The following is a 17,185-nucleotide window of genomic DNA, read 5'->3' as shown; positions in this document are numbered from 1 at the left end:
AGTGTCAAACAGGGAACACTGTGAATTCTTGAACAGTAAAAGTGAAGTTCGTGCATTATTCCAACATGTAAATAACATGCATTGTATATTGTTTTCCTTAAACAGTACACAATCAGAGCAATATCAATAGTTACTTTGAAGTGTGGAGATAAAATGCACTACACGGTTGACAGTATGACACTAGTGACTTTTCATAGATCAACATTGATAGTGTGTGTGAATTACTGAACTTAAGTACGATAAATTTGTCTAAAAATGTTGAGAACTTGAGTGTTCAGCATAAAAGATTGTGCCATCGCAGCATTACGCTTATGAGCGAGTTATTGTTGCATAAAGGGGTGGACTTCGTTAATGACTTTGTCACTTGCAAAGCGTGTTTGGCAGGTAAACAAATCACTTGTCCTTCCCCATCAGCTCAAGAGCTAAAGCCTCTCTTGAATTGGTTCATACAAACGTCTGCAAACCTGTGGAAATATATTTACTTCTTGGAGGAGCGCGATTATTTTTTTTTTTTTTTTTTTTTTTTTTTTTTTTAGGATGACTATTCAGGTTATCACAAAGTATTCTTTACAAAACAAAATGATCAGGTTAAAGATTTGATCAAGAACTTTATTGCAAAAGCTTAGAGAGAAACTGGCCTAAAAATTAAAGTTATAAGGAGTAATAATTGACAATAATTTGTGAATACTGATTTAGGTCCATTTTTGAGTGAAAATGACATAACTCATCAAAGAAGAACTGCACACATCAGAGCAAAATAAAAGAGCTGAAAGAGAGAGGTGCACTATGGCTGAAGCTTCTTATTCAATAATTTCAGTAATACCCAAAAATTAATGGGTTGAAGCAGATAACATAGCAGCTTATGTAATAAATAAAATTGGTCCAAATCTTGTGAGAGGTAAAACTCCTTTTGAAGTCTTTCATGTAAGAGGATTACCATTACAAGATTCAAAATATTTGTTGTTCATGTCTCTAACCTTGTACCCAAAGAAAAGAGATTGAAACTAGACCACAAAAACAAAACAGATTTATTTATGATTTACGATGATGATGTGAAAGCGTAAAAAATATTTAATCTTCTACAAAGAAACTGAGGTGCACTGATATGTAGTTTTCTTGTTGTCAACAAGCTCTGAAAGGAAGAAGGAAATTGGTGTCGCTGTAACAGACTCTGATACTATCTGTCGTGATGAAGATGTCATAGATAAAATTTCAGAATTGGGGGGTGCAGAAATGGGGATTGAGGGTGTGGAAAAAAAGAGAAGTCAGCTTAGAGAAGAGCAAGAAATCAGTGAAGAAAGAGAAAACAGAGAAGATTCTTTTGAGGATGCAGAGGAAAAAGTAGATGATGAGGATGAGAGGTCATACAAACTGAGACCCATGAGGAATATTCAGTGCCCAAATTACTTGGAGAATTATGAGTTGGGATTGTTGACAACAGTGAATGATGGTGACTCCCAGCACCTACACTGAATCAATGTCTTGTAGTGATGCTAAAAATTGTAAAGATGCCATAGCAAGAGAACTGCAAGTCCTAGAAGAAAATGATACATGGGATTATAAATGTTAGGCAAACGAATGTAATTTTATTGACACACAGTGAGTTTTTAGGTGAAAGAGAGATGAGAAAGTTATTTTTTATAAAGCTTGTTTTGTAATTTAAAGTTTCCAGCAAAGGAAAATAGGCCGAAGGCATGAACTGAAGTTTATGTTAGGGAGGGCATTGGACTATGGTAATTCGTACAGCTGTGTTACCTATACTGATACAATGGTGTAAAGGCTAGCACATCTACCTAGTAAGCAGGACACCCGGATTCAAGTCCCAGTCATGACACAAATTTTAAATCAATTCTTCAGCACCTATTATTATCGTAAATAAAGATTGGCATATTCATAAATGTACAGTCCAGTACCAAATCTTACTTCAGCGAGACTTTTTCTGGTTTTCTGTAATGGGAATAACTTTCCCATCGATCAGCTGGATGTTTGCACTGCTTTTCTTTATGGGAAGATAACTGGAGATTTTTATGCTAAATTACCTATTGGATATTGCATTATAATGAATGATAAAGTTTGTAAATTTAGAAAGGACTCACTCAAAAATTGCAATGTTAAATTCCACACAATAATAACTAGGTTAGCATTTGTAAGAGGTGATTTTGGGTACTGCTTGTATAGAAAGACACAAAACAAGAACAAATCAAACTTACCTGTTTATATTGATAATTTGGTGATAACTTCAGTTTCTCTGGGTGAAAATGACAATTTAAAGATTGTATTAAGTGATAACTTTAAACTGCAGGCTTAAGAACTGCTTAGGAACTATTTGAGAATGAATGAACTGTTCAGGATTTAAAAGGGGGAACTGTTACTACTTGACAAAGTGTGTATCTTGAGAAAGTATTAAAGGTTTTTGAAATGTTTAAATGTAATTCTGTTGCAATTCCCATGGGGGAATATTTTGCTCACATTAGGTTAAAAAGAGAAACATCTGAAAATGAAGACATCGAGAAAAAGACATAAAAAATTAAAATGGTCACTGATGCATGCCATATTAGGTTCCAGACCAGATATTTTTGTAGCAATAAGTTTTTTAAGCAGGTAGAAATCGGGTGAAAGCCTGGATTTATGGAACGCTTTAAAACATGTATGCATTATATTATTGGAACTCTTAAAACTGAGTCTGCTATATGCTAGGGATGAGAAGTGTGCCAAAACTATAATCGGTTATGTTGACTCTGATTAGGCTGCTGTCGGAGTATAGAGAGAAAGTCCACAGATGGTTATCTTTTTAAAGTTTGGGGTTTTCGACTTTCATGGGCAACCAAGAAACAACCCACAGTGTCTTTAGTCATCAACAGCTTCAGAATTTGTAGCTCAAGTAGGGCAACTAGTGAAGCCTGTTGGCTCAGTAGTTTGCATTTTATTCTTTCTATAGCTGTTGTACTGTATGAAGATAATATGCCAGCAATAAGCATTTGCAAAAACTGACAGTTCCATCATAAACTTAAGCATACAGATGTCAAAACTTTATTTGTTAGGGAGAAAGTATCTGCTAAGAAAGTTGTGTTAAAGCACATTAGCACAAATGAGCAACCAGCTGATTTTCTAACAAAGTGACTACATAAAACAAAATATGAAAAGTTTAGTCTTGCTATGATGTATTTAAATCTTGTAATTTTGTTTTTGTAACACTGATAATTAACACGGTATTATGTTACATTGTTTTAAGGTGGCAACACAGCTTTTTTGGTTTATGTTAGTTTCCATTTTTAAGCCTCTGCGGGTGTCACTATCATTTGCCATTGAGTTATGTGCTATTATATATTTAAATAAACTCTGTACAAACAGACAAAGCTTCATTTACTACCCCAATTACAGATTATATCAATGAAATAGAAACTTAGGTAACAACAAAAGTATTGTGGGAGTTAAATTAGATCTTTCGATACAGTTAGTCATGAATTCTTTTAGATAAGATGGAAGCAATAGGGTAAAAAGGAATAGAAAACAAGTGGTTTCAATCATACTTGTAAAATATTATCACAGGTTGTGCAGCTCACATCAGCTCATACTAATAGATGCAAGGGAAGTCTATACAAGTGTTCCCAGAGGAGTGTGTTAGGCACCCATCTATTCCATATTTATAAAAATGACATACGAATCTCAGAAACTCCAGGCAAGACCATGTTCTCTACAGATGATACTAATGCAATAGTAAGTGATCTTAAGGTATCTCTCTCCACAACAACAGATCAAGCCCTTATATTTATGGTTGAATGAAAACAGGTTGACTGTTAATGCGACGAAAATAGATTATATAGAATTTGAAGATGAATCGAAACCAAAATCTTCATTTGGTACTGGGTGGAAATGAGTTAGAAAGGGTATGATGCGCAAAACTTTTAGGAATACGTGTTGACTAATACAAACTGGAAAGACTATGCAACTAAACTCTCCCAGTGACTCCAGTTCTGCATGTTTTGCCCTGGATGCTTCAGATGCTGCTGGAATGGTTTAGTTAAGTTACTTACAGTCCCTTGCAGCTCACGGAATAGTTTTCTGGGACAAGATTAATAGCAGATTATGAAATTTACACATAGCTCTGATAGGGTTCACTGCAAGCCCATATTTCAAAAGTTGTATTTGTGCTGATGAAAAGAGCTAGACCAGTAAGAAATATAAAAATGCCATCATCCCGAATTTATTTTATTGGCTACAAGTTTTGGCAATATAATATGTCCTCCATTCTAGAAAGTGGCTGAATTTTTCAATGATAAAATACGTGAATGACCTATATGAAAAATAACCAGTCTTTGCACCAGCTTACACAAGCACAATTTTAGTACACATCAACAATTAAAACACAACTTACTTGTGTTCTAGCTGTTGATGTGTGCTAAAGCTGCAAGGTCTGAAACATGTCCATTGTGTGCAGCTGTCGAACCTGTTGCCCAAGACAATTTTTGGAAAATGTGTTTAAATGTACTTCACAAGATTGGTTGTCCTTACTGCCTGCAAACTAATGGTACACAATTTGTGTATTTTTGTGGTACTGAGTGTAGACATTCTTTGAATGATACTAAAACTGTCACTTTTAACCTTATGACACCAAAATAATTTCACATCAGAAATACAGCACCTATGTCCAATCTTCTCCAAAAATGGTTACACAGTCAACCATTTTCAGAAGGCTTTTCAACCAGCTACTTTGCTGCATGGTAGGGAAGTAGAGCAAGATGAAGTAAAGACTGTGGCTTACCTACCACATGTGGGACCTATTTCTGCCAAGAACAGCAGGATTTTCAAGAAGCATAACATCAAGTGTTCTTTCCATATACCATGCCAAAATAAGAGGGCTACTTGGAAATCTGAAAGATGACCTTGATTTTCACAAACCAGGGTTTTATGATATTCCATGCCAAAGTGACATGCCATACAATGCTACAACCAGGACAATAGTCTTCAGATGCAAAGAACATGAGATGCACACCCAGTTGAGAGAGACAACTATGTCAGCCATTGCCGAGCACTATCTGTATCTTAATGACATGAACTATTAAAAAAATGATGGTTCTGGCACAGACAATGAATCAGGACACCAAGACCCTGCACTGGAGTTGCTAAAACAGCACTGCAACAGAACTCAAGAAAAAGATCATGGAATGTGGAAAGGGGAACGAACCCCAGAAGCACTGTACTGAGAACAGAATGCCAGACCACAATCAAGCAAATCTGGACAAAATAGGAGTGCTAGCTAATGGCCGGGTCCACTGGACCGAAAACGGATGTCTCAGGACAATTCTAGGGGGAATGAACCACAGACGAGACACCTAGTACCAACTACGGAATGGGAAAGCAGTAGATATAAACTCTGGACCAGTTCCACTTGATTAGCAGTTTTAGTAGCACCTGATGAAGCCAAAGCATCATGTTATCAAAACATTATGCATCGGTGACACTGACATCCAGTAGAACACCTGACACCGCAAAATGTCAACAGAATGCTTGGAAAGCCTGAAGAATTACATCCTATAATTGACTTGAGTTCACCTAGACATGTTAGACGTGTCCCAATAACTCCATGGTCAGACTCATTAGATAAAATATTTTTGCCCAATCCAATGAACACTCCTCCACTTACGGTGCCTCATCTGTCTTTTCAATATACCATGCAGGCCTCATTTCAAGAGCTTTCTACTTTCGGTTTCAACCAGTTCTCAGTTCTGAAAATAATTTGCAGCAACAACTTTCCTGGAAGGCAATTCATGAACTTTTATTACAAATATTTCAACAATTTACTAATAAAATTTTTACAGTCAAAGTGTCTTTACTTTGTACTTGGTCTGATTTTGCTCTCTACATATTGACAGGTGAGCCCTACAGTTTTCCACCCCACAATGCAGGTCCAGAACTCTGCAGCCAAAACTGTGACAGAACCAAAGAGACCTTCTACTTGGTTCCAAACTAAAGTCCCCCCCCCCCCCCTCCAAATTGATTCTGGGAATGAAGCTGCAAATTGTGAGCTCTGCTTGCTCCCGATGTGTGAAACCAGCATCCTTCACAACTTCCACCAGCTGCCCCTACAGACTGAGGATGGCCTCAGAACCCAAGCAACAATCACTGGTGCTGACATGAGCCACCACTTGCAGACTGCACCCTACATGCCTGACAGCTGCGGGCAGGGTTACCTCCATATCCCTGCTGAGCCCCCCCCCCCCACCCGACTTCCCTCTGTTGACAGACATACTGAGTTACTGAATGCACATTGGATTTCAATCTGCCCTGGATGCTATTTCCATAACGGGTTTAATAATGCACCTAAATCTGAGCTCTCAATAACTAGCAAATCCCTCTCCCTTGTGTGCCTCCTTGTTCCCTGCTGAAGGACTGGCCACCTGTCCACTCACTGGGTGAATAAGCCCAACATGGAAAAAAGCATCTTCAGCTGCTCGCAAAATGTGGCCAGCTCCTCCTCTGCCTGCACACAGTGTGAACACAATCAATCCAACCTCATACTACTAATTTAAGAAGCATTGTCACTTAAGACAATAGGTGTACCATGGCAATCAGAAGGAGACTTTCCCACCTGACGTGGGGAAGGATGCTGAAAATAAGCTCGAGAGAGAAAATTTCTAACAAGGGGGTCCTGAAGGAAATAGATGAAACAAGAGAATTGATGACTACCATAGAAAAAATGAAAGCAAAATGTTCATTGGCCACACTACAAGTCACAAAAAAATACTTGTCCACAATATTTGGGGGATGAACAGAAGCGGAAAACTTCAGAAGAATCATCTCGATTCTATGATGAATAGGCTTAAATTCAAACAGTACAGCGACTTAAAACAGTCGGGTGAGGAGAGACTAATATGGCAGCATCAGCAAGGCCTAGCCTATGGGAGAAGATGGTGATAACAAAATCATTATCACAGTGAAAACATTCCTGCATGAATGGATAAACAAATAGATTTCATTAGTATTTCATTTTAAATAATCTACCTGTTTTAAAAATAGAAGTTTTACTTGCAGCTGTTATTCAATGCATATTCCAGTGACTTCAGAGTATCAAATTACAAGAGGGTTTTCGTGGGGTAAAAAGTTTTTTCCGAATCATTGTTAGTTTTTGTTATCATAACATATCATTTAAACAGAGTATGGTTACGAAAATTTGACTTACGACTGTTATTGTTTGCACCAGCACAGTTGTCATTGTTGACAAGCATTTTCCTTGTAGCAGAATATCATCATCTTCCACACAAGACTCAAACAAATTCTGAAATAGATTGAAATTATTCCTTTTGTTGCAGCAATGCAGCTAACTGCTATTTGGTTAGAGTACTGGCCCTCCAGTTACTTGCCTTCAGTGTTGCAAAAATTAATTCTGCGTCAGTCACAGAGTTCAACAGAGACGTCTGTTCTTCTATAAACGTGCATATACTTAGTTTGGTAGTCATCACAACATATTTTTCCTCTAAGAGCACCTGAAAATTTGACTATTACAATAGGTGAAAGTGATTTTCATCTTTTACGTACGATGGAAAAAAACTTTTACCTTCAGTGCACAGTCAAAAATGTCGTGGAGTTCAAGAGAATTCGAAAATACATCCTTCAAGCCAAGCAGTTTCAATTGGTGCTTATCTTTGGTGGTCAACATTATCAAAACGGAACATGAACTTAGCTATTCGTAAGTGATTTTGCTTTTCATCACTTTCATCATTTAACGCATAACGTGTTATCCAAGTGACTTCTTTCGATTAACATTTCCTTATAATACGCACATTGTGCTTTACTTTGACAGCACAATACGCCTCTAACCTTCACACCAGTGTTTGTTTACTTACACTGCCTGTCAGATTACAAAACACAGCAAACTGCAAAGATATTTATCTAGATTGTTGGGTTAGATTCCTTCAACGGTAGATTCTCAGTTGAGAATGGAAAACATGGATCGTTGAAAATTAAGATGGCATAGTTTCCTTCCAGATCAAAAATTTATTTAACTGTATCATAGAGGTTTTATAGTAATAAATTTTACTATTTAAAAATTAGATCTGAATATAATATGGACACTAAAAATACTATGTGATTATCCTAAATGTTTTTCTACGTAGCCTAATTTATGTGTAAGGACTTCCTAATTAAATAATAACATTCTAGTTTAATCAGGTTACAAGCCAATAAAAGATTGGTTCAGTTCACAGTAATAATAACAATGTATTGTGAAATTTCTAAACTTCACGTGCCTGGAATTTACAGAACAAATATGTTATCTGTGGAGTTTTAAGCCACGTCCCTGCCTTTCGACCAATCGGAGTAGCTCTTGCTATACAACGGGTCTGTAATAGCAGCGATCTTGTTCTTTCTCTTGCGTTGTAGGAGGAGGATGGCTACGAACAATTATTTTGGTTTTACGCACGGCGGGACGCAGTATGGGTGTGTATATATTTGTTTACGTTTTGCATGAGATATTTTTCTCCTATTATTGTTATTAACTTAAGCGATTGTTATCAGGCAGGGTTATTTTTGGTGAATCCTGTTCACCGGCTTATCCGATTATCGTGAATGGCGGCGAGGGGTGTCGGTTTCAAGCATGATGGGATAAATATTTGATGGAAGCTAGTGTTATATGTTCAGTTGTAATGTAAAGAAAAAGTAGTACGAACTTGCGAGTTAATTACATTATTTCTTATCCTTTTTTTTAGGAAGTTTATGTTCGCTCGTGAATTGGCGGTCGTGAAGCGACGCCATCTTGGCCTTTGAATTTGTTTAGTTGAATTTTAGGTAACAAATTTGGGTTCTTAACATTGTCATTTCGGCGAATCGGCGCGAAGCTATGCTTATCTGCGAAAATGTTAATATACTCGTATTCCCGCCTATCCTTTGAAGTGATTGTGTTGAATTCGTGTACGGCCATTGTCTACGGAAAAAGGCAAGAAGGATACATCACGTTTCAAGTTTGAGGTATAACTTAATCAGGAGGAGTTCGTTGAATAATTAGCCTATATTTATGGGAAGTGGTTTGGACGTGGTGTGTTCTTAAGTGCTCCTCGAACGATATACCGTTATACTTGATCTTGATGTCGCGTCCTAGAATGTTTCCTTTACGCGTATCGATTGACGATAGATATTGCCCGGGGAGAGTGCTTTCATCCTACTGGTTGAAATAAGTGATAGAGCAGAGCAGTTTAGGTGTACAGATTGTTCCAACCCGCGTGGAACTTCTTAAATATCAGTAGATTTCAGTATAAATTGTCACGCCAACCAAAAGGTAGAACGTCGTTGATTGACAAAGATCAGCTGTACTGTTTGTATTTGGATCATATCCAAAAATTACCAAAGTGTGGTAACAATTAAATCCATGTAACTGGTAATCTGACATTAGTATGTACTTGTCAGTGCATTAATCCTCGTAGTAATGGAAATACATTGTTTGTATCCATTCTCGCGTATTGTATTAATGTGAAAGATGCCGTTGTAGAGTAATAACATATCGGATATTTTATTAAAGCATAGTGAATAATAAAATTTAAAGGGTAGTTAGATTATGTCTTGGCTTAAAATCAATTTTTTCGCTGTTTCCACACTGTTTATCTGAATTCGTCACAATTTATAATTACTTTTACTAGAAGCGTTACATTTATTGCAACAATCATTTTACAGTCAACTATGATATAATAAGCTGATTAAAAGTTTGAGCTCTGTTTAGTTTAACCCAGAAATTAGCCACTGTACTGCAGTGACAAGCTTTCCGAATCGCCACTACTCAGGGCATAGACATACAGCGTGTTCTCGGTAACATGGTGATTTTACAGGCACTGTCAGAAGTGGAGCACCATTTGTCTTGGAGTACTGCCAACATTAAGCAGTCTCTAGATGCAAAATATTAATGTATGTTTTGTTAAGGGTGGTGGTGCCTGCACTGTACAAAGCAGCTGATAATTTCTTCCTGTCACCACTCGTCAACCCTTAGCGGGCTTAATGTGGGGGCAAGACACGCCTCCTACCATTACTGAAAGTCATCTCATGAATAGTCAACTTATCATGGTCAAGCTGTTCATACATGTAACTTTTGTGCCAATTTGCTATGTCTTAGTTATGTAAAGGAAACTAGCTGTACACTGGTTCATAGCATCTAGTATCTGCTCAAAGCAAATCAGATTGCCCTCTATTAAACAGTTATCATATTGTTAATAGTCTCATTATTATGCAACTCTTCCGCCAACTGTGACATCGCTTGTGCTCAAATCAGTACTAAGTAAAGCATTACGTGTATTTCATACTTGTTTCATGATGGCCGGACTCCACTTTGTACCAAGAGGTGATTTGCGAATTTAATTTCAGTCATTCCTGTTATTGTATTATCACAGAAACGATTAACACTCGTGAATGCAGGTGGTGTGAATCTTGTACAGTGTCTGTTCTATAGCATATCCTGCGATGCCTAGTTTATTGGACACAAGACGTGATAGACTTAATGTGTTCTTGCCAGTGTTGCTCTACAGTGCACACTGTCATTTTGTCATTAGCTCACAGAAAGGCAAAAATGTAAGATTCTTGCATTCTTTGTGTTTAGTGTCTGGAATAACCTGTGAATCGCGCAGTGATTGTAGTCTTTTGGAAGACTTTGTAGGTGGCTGCACTCTTGTGACAAGATTTTTGATATCTTCAGTGCTTTTGCTCAGTGCAGTAGCGTCTTCAGGACACTATGCTTTCTGTGTCAGCTACCAGTAGCAGAGAGCATCCAGATAAGGGGACTAGTGCAGCAGGGGATACAACCCGTCGGCTTTGAACAATGTCACAAGTCGCCAGAGAGCATGTATTACAGAGATGAAAGAGCTGAGGAGAATGTTGAGAAACAAAGGAATGCGAGAGAGATAAACATTGATCTTGTCAAAAGCATAAGTGTTTTTTGACTTTTCAAAAAAAAAATCTCACAAGATAGAATAAACTGATCCTACTTTATTAAGCAATATCTTGTCAAAAGCCGAGAAGCGATTGTTCTTAATGTTCTAGCTCCCTTCAGTACGTAATAAGTGTTTTTTGACTTAAAAAAAAAAAATCTCAAGAGATAGAATAAACTGATCCTACTTTATTAAGCAATATCTTGTCCAAAGCCGAGAAGCGATTCTTCTTAGTGTTTTAGCTCCCTTCAGTATGTAATAAGAGTTTTTTGGCTTTTTTTTTTTAAAAAAAAATCTCGAGATAGAATAAACTGATCCTACTTCATTAAGCAATCAGTAAAGAAACGATTTTTTGACTTTTTAAAATCTCAAGAGATAGAATAAACTGATCCTACTTTATTAAGCAGCTCCCTTCAGTACCTAATAAGTATTTTTTGGCTTTAAAAAAAAAAAAATCTCACGAGATAGAATAAACTGATCCTACTTTATTAAGCAATATCTTGTCAAAAGCCGAGAAGCGATTCTTCTTAGTGTTCTAGCTCCCTTCAGTACGTAATAAGTTTTTTGGCTTTTTTTAAAAAAAAGTCTCACGACATAGAATAAACTGATCCTACTTCATTAAGCAATCAGTAAAATGATGCACCCAATATCAAGCGATCGCTTTTAGATTTACATTCAATTATTTTAATGATAGTGCTTATTAGAACACAGAACTGCTTTATTATCTATGCCTCGAAGTGAAGACATTACGATCTATGACTAAGGAATGACGTCATTGTTCAAAGCCGACGGGTTGTATCCCCTGCTGCACTAGACCCCAGATAAGTTGGTGTATGTGTTTTGTTACACTCTGAGGAGGTACTCAGTTTTTCACTAGAGAGAGATCAAGGAATGGCAAGGCATGGTTTGTCGCCATTGTGAACATTGTGTTTGCAAATACTATTCAGGTGTTTGAGAGCTCTTAAGTTCGTTGAGCAGTTGCCAGACAGCGCCAGACAACAGGCTGTACTGCTCATGCTCAACTGTGATGACAGACAGCCTGTGCTTGCTCTGCTCATAATGCTTTTTGTTGCATTTCTGTGTGGAATTTTGTGCGTGGTGGGGCATCACATGACAATTCACAGTACTGCAGCATTAATTCTATGCAGACGGAATGCAAATAAGGAAGCAGTTTTTTGCGTATTATTCATTTCAAAGCTAGACTCCACAGCTCAAAGTACCACAGCATTTTGCTATGTAGTGAAACTATTTCAAAATGTGTGAAAAATTAACAAGGTTGTCTGTGAGGCAAAGAAACTGAACAACTGACAGTTTATATTCTACTCTAGGAATAAAAATAAAGCCATGTTGGGAGTTTAAATGATAAAACACGGTATGCTGCCTGTCTACGATTTGGCATAGAATGGCATTCTAGAAATTTAAGATGTAAACAGAAATCAATAAATAACTTCGGGACTAGAGGAAGTACTAGACAAGTGCCCTGTGATCAAAAAAACACTGTTTCACAGAAGGCAGATTTGTAAAATTCTGCTACAGCTGTCAATATATTTGAAACAAAATTTTTAGTTCAAAACTACTGACCAAATTTGCCTGCTTAGCCACTTCAAGTCAATGTTTACATATGTTTGTACGTATATAGCATTAAGACATCCTACCATGTCATAAAAGGAACAGGGCATCAGCGACTACTCCAGCAGTGTCGGTATTTCGTGAACCATACTGAAATGCTTCATTCCGCTGTAACTGCACATTTCTACATTCTCAGCTTGTGGTCTTGGGGTTGCGTTCTCACTTCCTGAGCATGGGGTCCTGGGTTCGATTCCCGGTGGGGTCAGGGAGTTTCACCTGCCTCGAGGTGACTGGGTGTTGTATTGTCATCATCATCATCATTCATCCCCTTTATGGATGGAGGAAGGAAATGGCAAACCACCACCACTAGGACCTTGCCTAGTATGACGGTGCGAATCTCCCGCATCGTTCCCCTACACTCTTGTCAAGGCGTATGGGACATCATCATGATGTCCAGATGTACCCTGAAGTACCTGATATTCAGCTTTTCTATGTGGTTTTCGTGATATCGATTTTCTTGGAGGTCCAGTGCTGTATTCTCATGTTTGGTTCTTTATTATGGTATTGTCATTTGTCCCAGAAAATGAAAATTTGCACTTGAAATTGAATGAAATTGAAAGTAGACAATAGTGTGGAATGAAACACTTCGTTTCAAATAAACTGCCTCGGTGGAAAAATTAATAGAAGGAAATTTCTGTACATAACTGACAGAAATAGCTTCATTAAGACTTTAATGGTTGGTTGATAATAACGTGTAAATAATATAAAATTGGAAAATTGAAACTACTAACTTATTTTGGTTTTTCATGGTTATGAGAATGTATATTAATTAATTTGATGGTTCCTGGCCACAGAAATGTTTTGTTTTCATTTGACGTGGGAGCTGTAAACAGACCAACATGATCACGAAACGTGTACATGGGTCACGTGGAGGACGACTCCTCCCACTATAACTGCTTGCTCTGCGCATGCGAGAATCTGGCAGCTTGGGCGCGCCAGAAAAAATTTTCTGGGTAGCATCTGGCTACTTGCTGCTACTGCTTATACGGCAAACACACACTTCAAGTAGCCAGAAAAGGGTGAAGGCACTACTCGCACACAAATTCAGCCCTGTGCATGCACATGAGCCCACTGGCAACTGCTCAAATGAACCTCTTCTTTCCATCTAGTAGATAAATGGGATCACGTAAGCAATGTTGTTCAAAGTACTTAGGCTAAAGCCACCATTGGTTGTATAAAAAAAAAACGAGACTAATCCTAGGCCGCTGATACTTTGCACTGATGTTTGTTTCCAATTGGCTGTGTGACATCAAATGAGGAACGATAGGCATGAGGTTCTAAGCGGCAGCTGTGAACCAATTCCAGTGTGGTAATCGCTGCCCATCATGATGTCAAAGCTCCCATGTTGCCAGCTTTGGTGTGAAAGTAAACAATGAGAATTGTGTATCATTTATACAGTGTACTTGTTTTGGACTGTGAAAAACTGAATTTGCGTAGTGACATTCCTTTGTTCAAGTTGTGCCACTAGCCAGCGAGGCTTTGAAGTTACTACAGAGAACTTATGAGTTTTACGAACAGGAGAAAGAATATACAAGTATTCATGGACGACCATCAGTTACTACCAATAACATATTGTAACACACATCAAAAACCTTTGGAATTAGTGCTGGAATGATAGTAAGCAAGGCATTGTTAGTTCAAAAGTTTATAGATGGTGTGAGCCGTATTTGACCCATGTCGATCAGATAATGTATTTTTAGTGACAAAAGTGAACTTATCAGGGATGGGAAAAGTCACTAAGTGTGCTGAAAAGTACAGAGATCTGTTACAAAGCGCTAGACAAATGCAGAGTCCTGTGAGAAAAGGTGCATATTGTTATGGCTCGAAGTGTATTCCTGCACAATGTTGTGGTCAAGGGCATCTGTGTTTGTGGTGATAACTATGAAGACTGTTCTGATGCTGATTCTGACTACAGTGAGCTGGATGGAATTGTGCCATTGTTGCCATAAAATAGAGTGAAAGGCAACGAATATGGTTTATTTCTTGTATCATTGTCATTATAAAACAGGGTGAGGAGCTACAATCTCAGTTGTTGTTTATTTGCTGTCATTGTGGTAGCAAGTCAAAAGCGAATTCTTATATATAGTGTTAGTGCTCGATGGCTTACATTTACAACAGGGTGTCTACGACCTGGGAGATCCGGGAAAACCCCTGCAATTTATTTGAATTCCTTCTCGGTTAAATTTTTGTAATTTTAACTGGTAAGAACCAATACTCTAACAAAGGATATTACTGTATCCTGCTACTGCAGAATAATACTGCAGTGAAAGAGAGAAAAAAACTGAAATAAAACTTAGGAAATGCTCCATATACAGCAACAAAACAGTGCTCATACAAGCGTCTGCCAACAGCAAAATGTGTCAAAGGCTTTAGGAAGACTATGCAATGCTTCGTAACAACAAATTGCCTCCGATGAGCATGACGTCACAACTGTTAAGATTAGATTTGCTTTAGCGGTTACGATTGGGATCATGTGCAGTTGAATAGTATCTAAAGTGCCTAGCATCCAGTGCACATTGGTCTATCCGTTATTCGTATGACTTTGAAACGTGTCCTTTTCGGTTTTTGAACATTGTTGAATGCATGCATAGTGTACGTGATGTCTCTGTCAGTGGAATCCTCGTCACATCTAGAAATAAACTTTCCTGCAGACAAAAGGGGCTATATGAGCTGAGCAGAGTATAGCCGAACGAAAGAAAGCCAACCACTGTCCGATTATGTGGTTGATTGGGTTTTCGAATGATGAGCGTTATGATAACCAGCAAAATCCATTTCAGACTACCAGAGTGCGAATAAATGACTAACAGGAATAACAGGTAAGAAAGATCACGTATTATCTTCTCGGTGTATCCAAGAAAATTTTTGGCCAGATCGATATACTAGCAAGGGCCAGATGTACAGTCTCCGGCTAGCAGCCGCTTTTAAGGTCTATTCTGGAAGTAGCGCAGAAAACGCATTGTACGAACAGATAACGCCTAACCGGAGAATAATTGCGGGATAACTAAACTGGTGATTCTGGCAGAGTTAGTCAAGTTATCTGGCAAATAAGCTTTTGACACTGGCAGGAATAGATACAGAATTAGTAATGACAACATTGTTTGTTAGAACGAGGAAGGAGAAGAAACGGTGAAATCACTTAATTTATGGAAGAATGACGATTCCAAATTTTGTGCTACTACTTATCGATCTCATGCTTGTGAAACTTGAGCGTATGAATGAAGTGTAAAACTATTTCCTAACGAAAAGCTTTTTGCTTGTGGCAGGCCTAATAGGCATTTGTTATTGGTACTTTGTGAATTATATTCTGCCGTGCTATAAAAATGACCATTTCTGCCAAAACAATCTCGTTTATTTGGCGTGTGTTACAATTGCTGCAGTATTATAAAGGCCTATTTTGTTTTATCTCACAGACAGTGACAAAATACAGGTAATCAGGTCGAGAAACCACACCAGTCTTGGGTCTATTTGTAATTACAGCTTTTTCAGTATTAGACAGAGACATTTCGATTTTTCATGTAGCACAACGTTTGACGAACTTTGAGGCAACAGATCCTTTCGCAGAAAGGAAGGCACGCCATGTAAAGTTGCAGCAAGATAGAGAGAGAAATATTCTAGGAGCTAAGGATTGAAGAAATGAGTACTGTCTTGCTAGTCTCTTCTCTTTACTAGTTTTATGTATCCTGTACTGAATTTTGTCACACAAAGCAGCAAGTTGTTAGCTAATAGGGATAAAAGAGTGCAAATTTTCTGAAGAATTTTTTAAAGGGGGGGGGGGGGCAGGATGTCAAACCGGCAGACTGGAAGCAGGAGAGGCACCATAGGACATTTTAATTTCCATTGTCTTGAATATAATTTGATGGCATCCAGTACAAAATATACATGTTTCAATACCACAGACCGAAATACAGTTACATGTGATAGAAGAATGCTGTATGAAGAGGTGTGGTGCTGCTCTTTGGCACACTTAAGATCAAATAACATGTCTTACAAATCCTCGGACACATATGTTTTATGTATCAGACTCTTCAGAAAGATTTGTGCTACAAAATGAACACTTTTAATAGGGAAGCGAGTATTCTCCATGTGACCCGTGTTTACATTTAGTGATTTTGTCGTTTCCTCTTTGTCTACTGCACTCACGTCAAATGAAAACAAAATTGATTTCTTTGGCCGGGAGCTACCGTGTGAATTAAAATACATTCACATAATTATGGAAGGCTAAAATACGTTATTTGTTTCAGATTTTATTTCCACCTTTGTAACAGTCAAGCATTAATTGCCATGCAGAACAAGGAAGTTGTTTTTATTGGTTTGCTGAAGAAATTTTCTTTTATTAATCTTTTTCGGCTGAGGCAGTCAATATATTTGAAACAAAGGGTTTAATTTCAAATTATTGGCTAGTTTCAACTGTTCAGTGCATTTAAAGTGTAAGTTTTCATGTTCTAGCACATATGGCATTATGCCATAACAAAGAACCAGACAGGAGATAGCAAAGTACTGGTACCCAAGGAAATTTACATCCCGATACCACATTGAAAAGCTTAGTATCAGGTCGATGCCTACTTCCCTGTGAATTGGGGACTCATTTAAAAGTCAGCTTTTTGATGCCGAGCCTTGTAGAAGAATTTATAGCCCAGATCATCACACTTTTA

General features: G+C 37.8%; 2 protein-coding genes across 4 annotated transcripts in view; one reads left to right on the top strand and one right to left on the bottom strand.

Moving 5' to 3' along the window:
• LOC126094961 (AP-5 complex subunit beta-1-like) overlaps positions 1–7,885 on the bottom strand; it is a 147,877-nt gene extending 139,992 nt beyond the window's left edge. Inside the window, exons 1-3 of one of the 2 annotated variants that reach the window (XR_007521900.1) lie at positions 7,556–7,885; positions 7,362–7,484; positions 7,181–7,276 (exon numbers count right to left, since the gene is read on the bottom strand). Coding sequence is in view for 1 of the 2 variants with exons in the window: in XM_049909616.1 (XP_049765573.1) it covers positions 7,181–7,276; positions 7,362–7,484; positions 7,556–7,657 (321 nt within the window). In the remaining variant the exon portion in view is untranslated. The remainder of the gene's footprint in view (positions 1–7,180; positions 7,277–7,361; positions 7,485–7,555) is intronic. The other variant, XM_049909616.1, reaches the window with a different exon arrangement.
• Positions 7,886–8,306: 421 nt separating this feature from the next.
• Positions 8,307–17,185, top strand: part of LOC126095743 (zinc finger RNA-binding protein) — a 46,518-nt gene continuing 37,639 nt past the window's right edge. The window contains exon 1 of one of the 2 annotated variants that reach the window (XM_049910516.1): positions 8,307–8,436. In XM_049910516.1, coding sequence (XP_049766473.1) covers positions 8,387–8,436 — 50 coding nt within the window. In that variant the 5' untranslated portion in view covers positions 8,307–8,386. The remainder of the gene's footprint in view (positions 8,437–17,185) is intronic. The other variant, XM_049910517.1, reaches the window with a different exon arrangement.

This window comes from Schistocerca cancellata, chromosome 8, assembly GCF_023864275.1.
Source record: "Schistocerca cancellata isolate TAMUIC-IGC-003103 chromosome 8, iqSchCanc2.1, whole genome shotgun sequence".
Lineage (NCBI taxonomy): Eukaryota > Metazoa > Arthropoda > Insecta > Orthoptera > Acrididae > Schistocerca > Schistocerca cancellata.
This window is presented reverse-complemented; position numbering and strand designations above follow the sequence as displayed.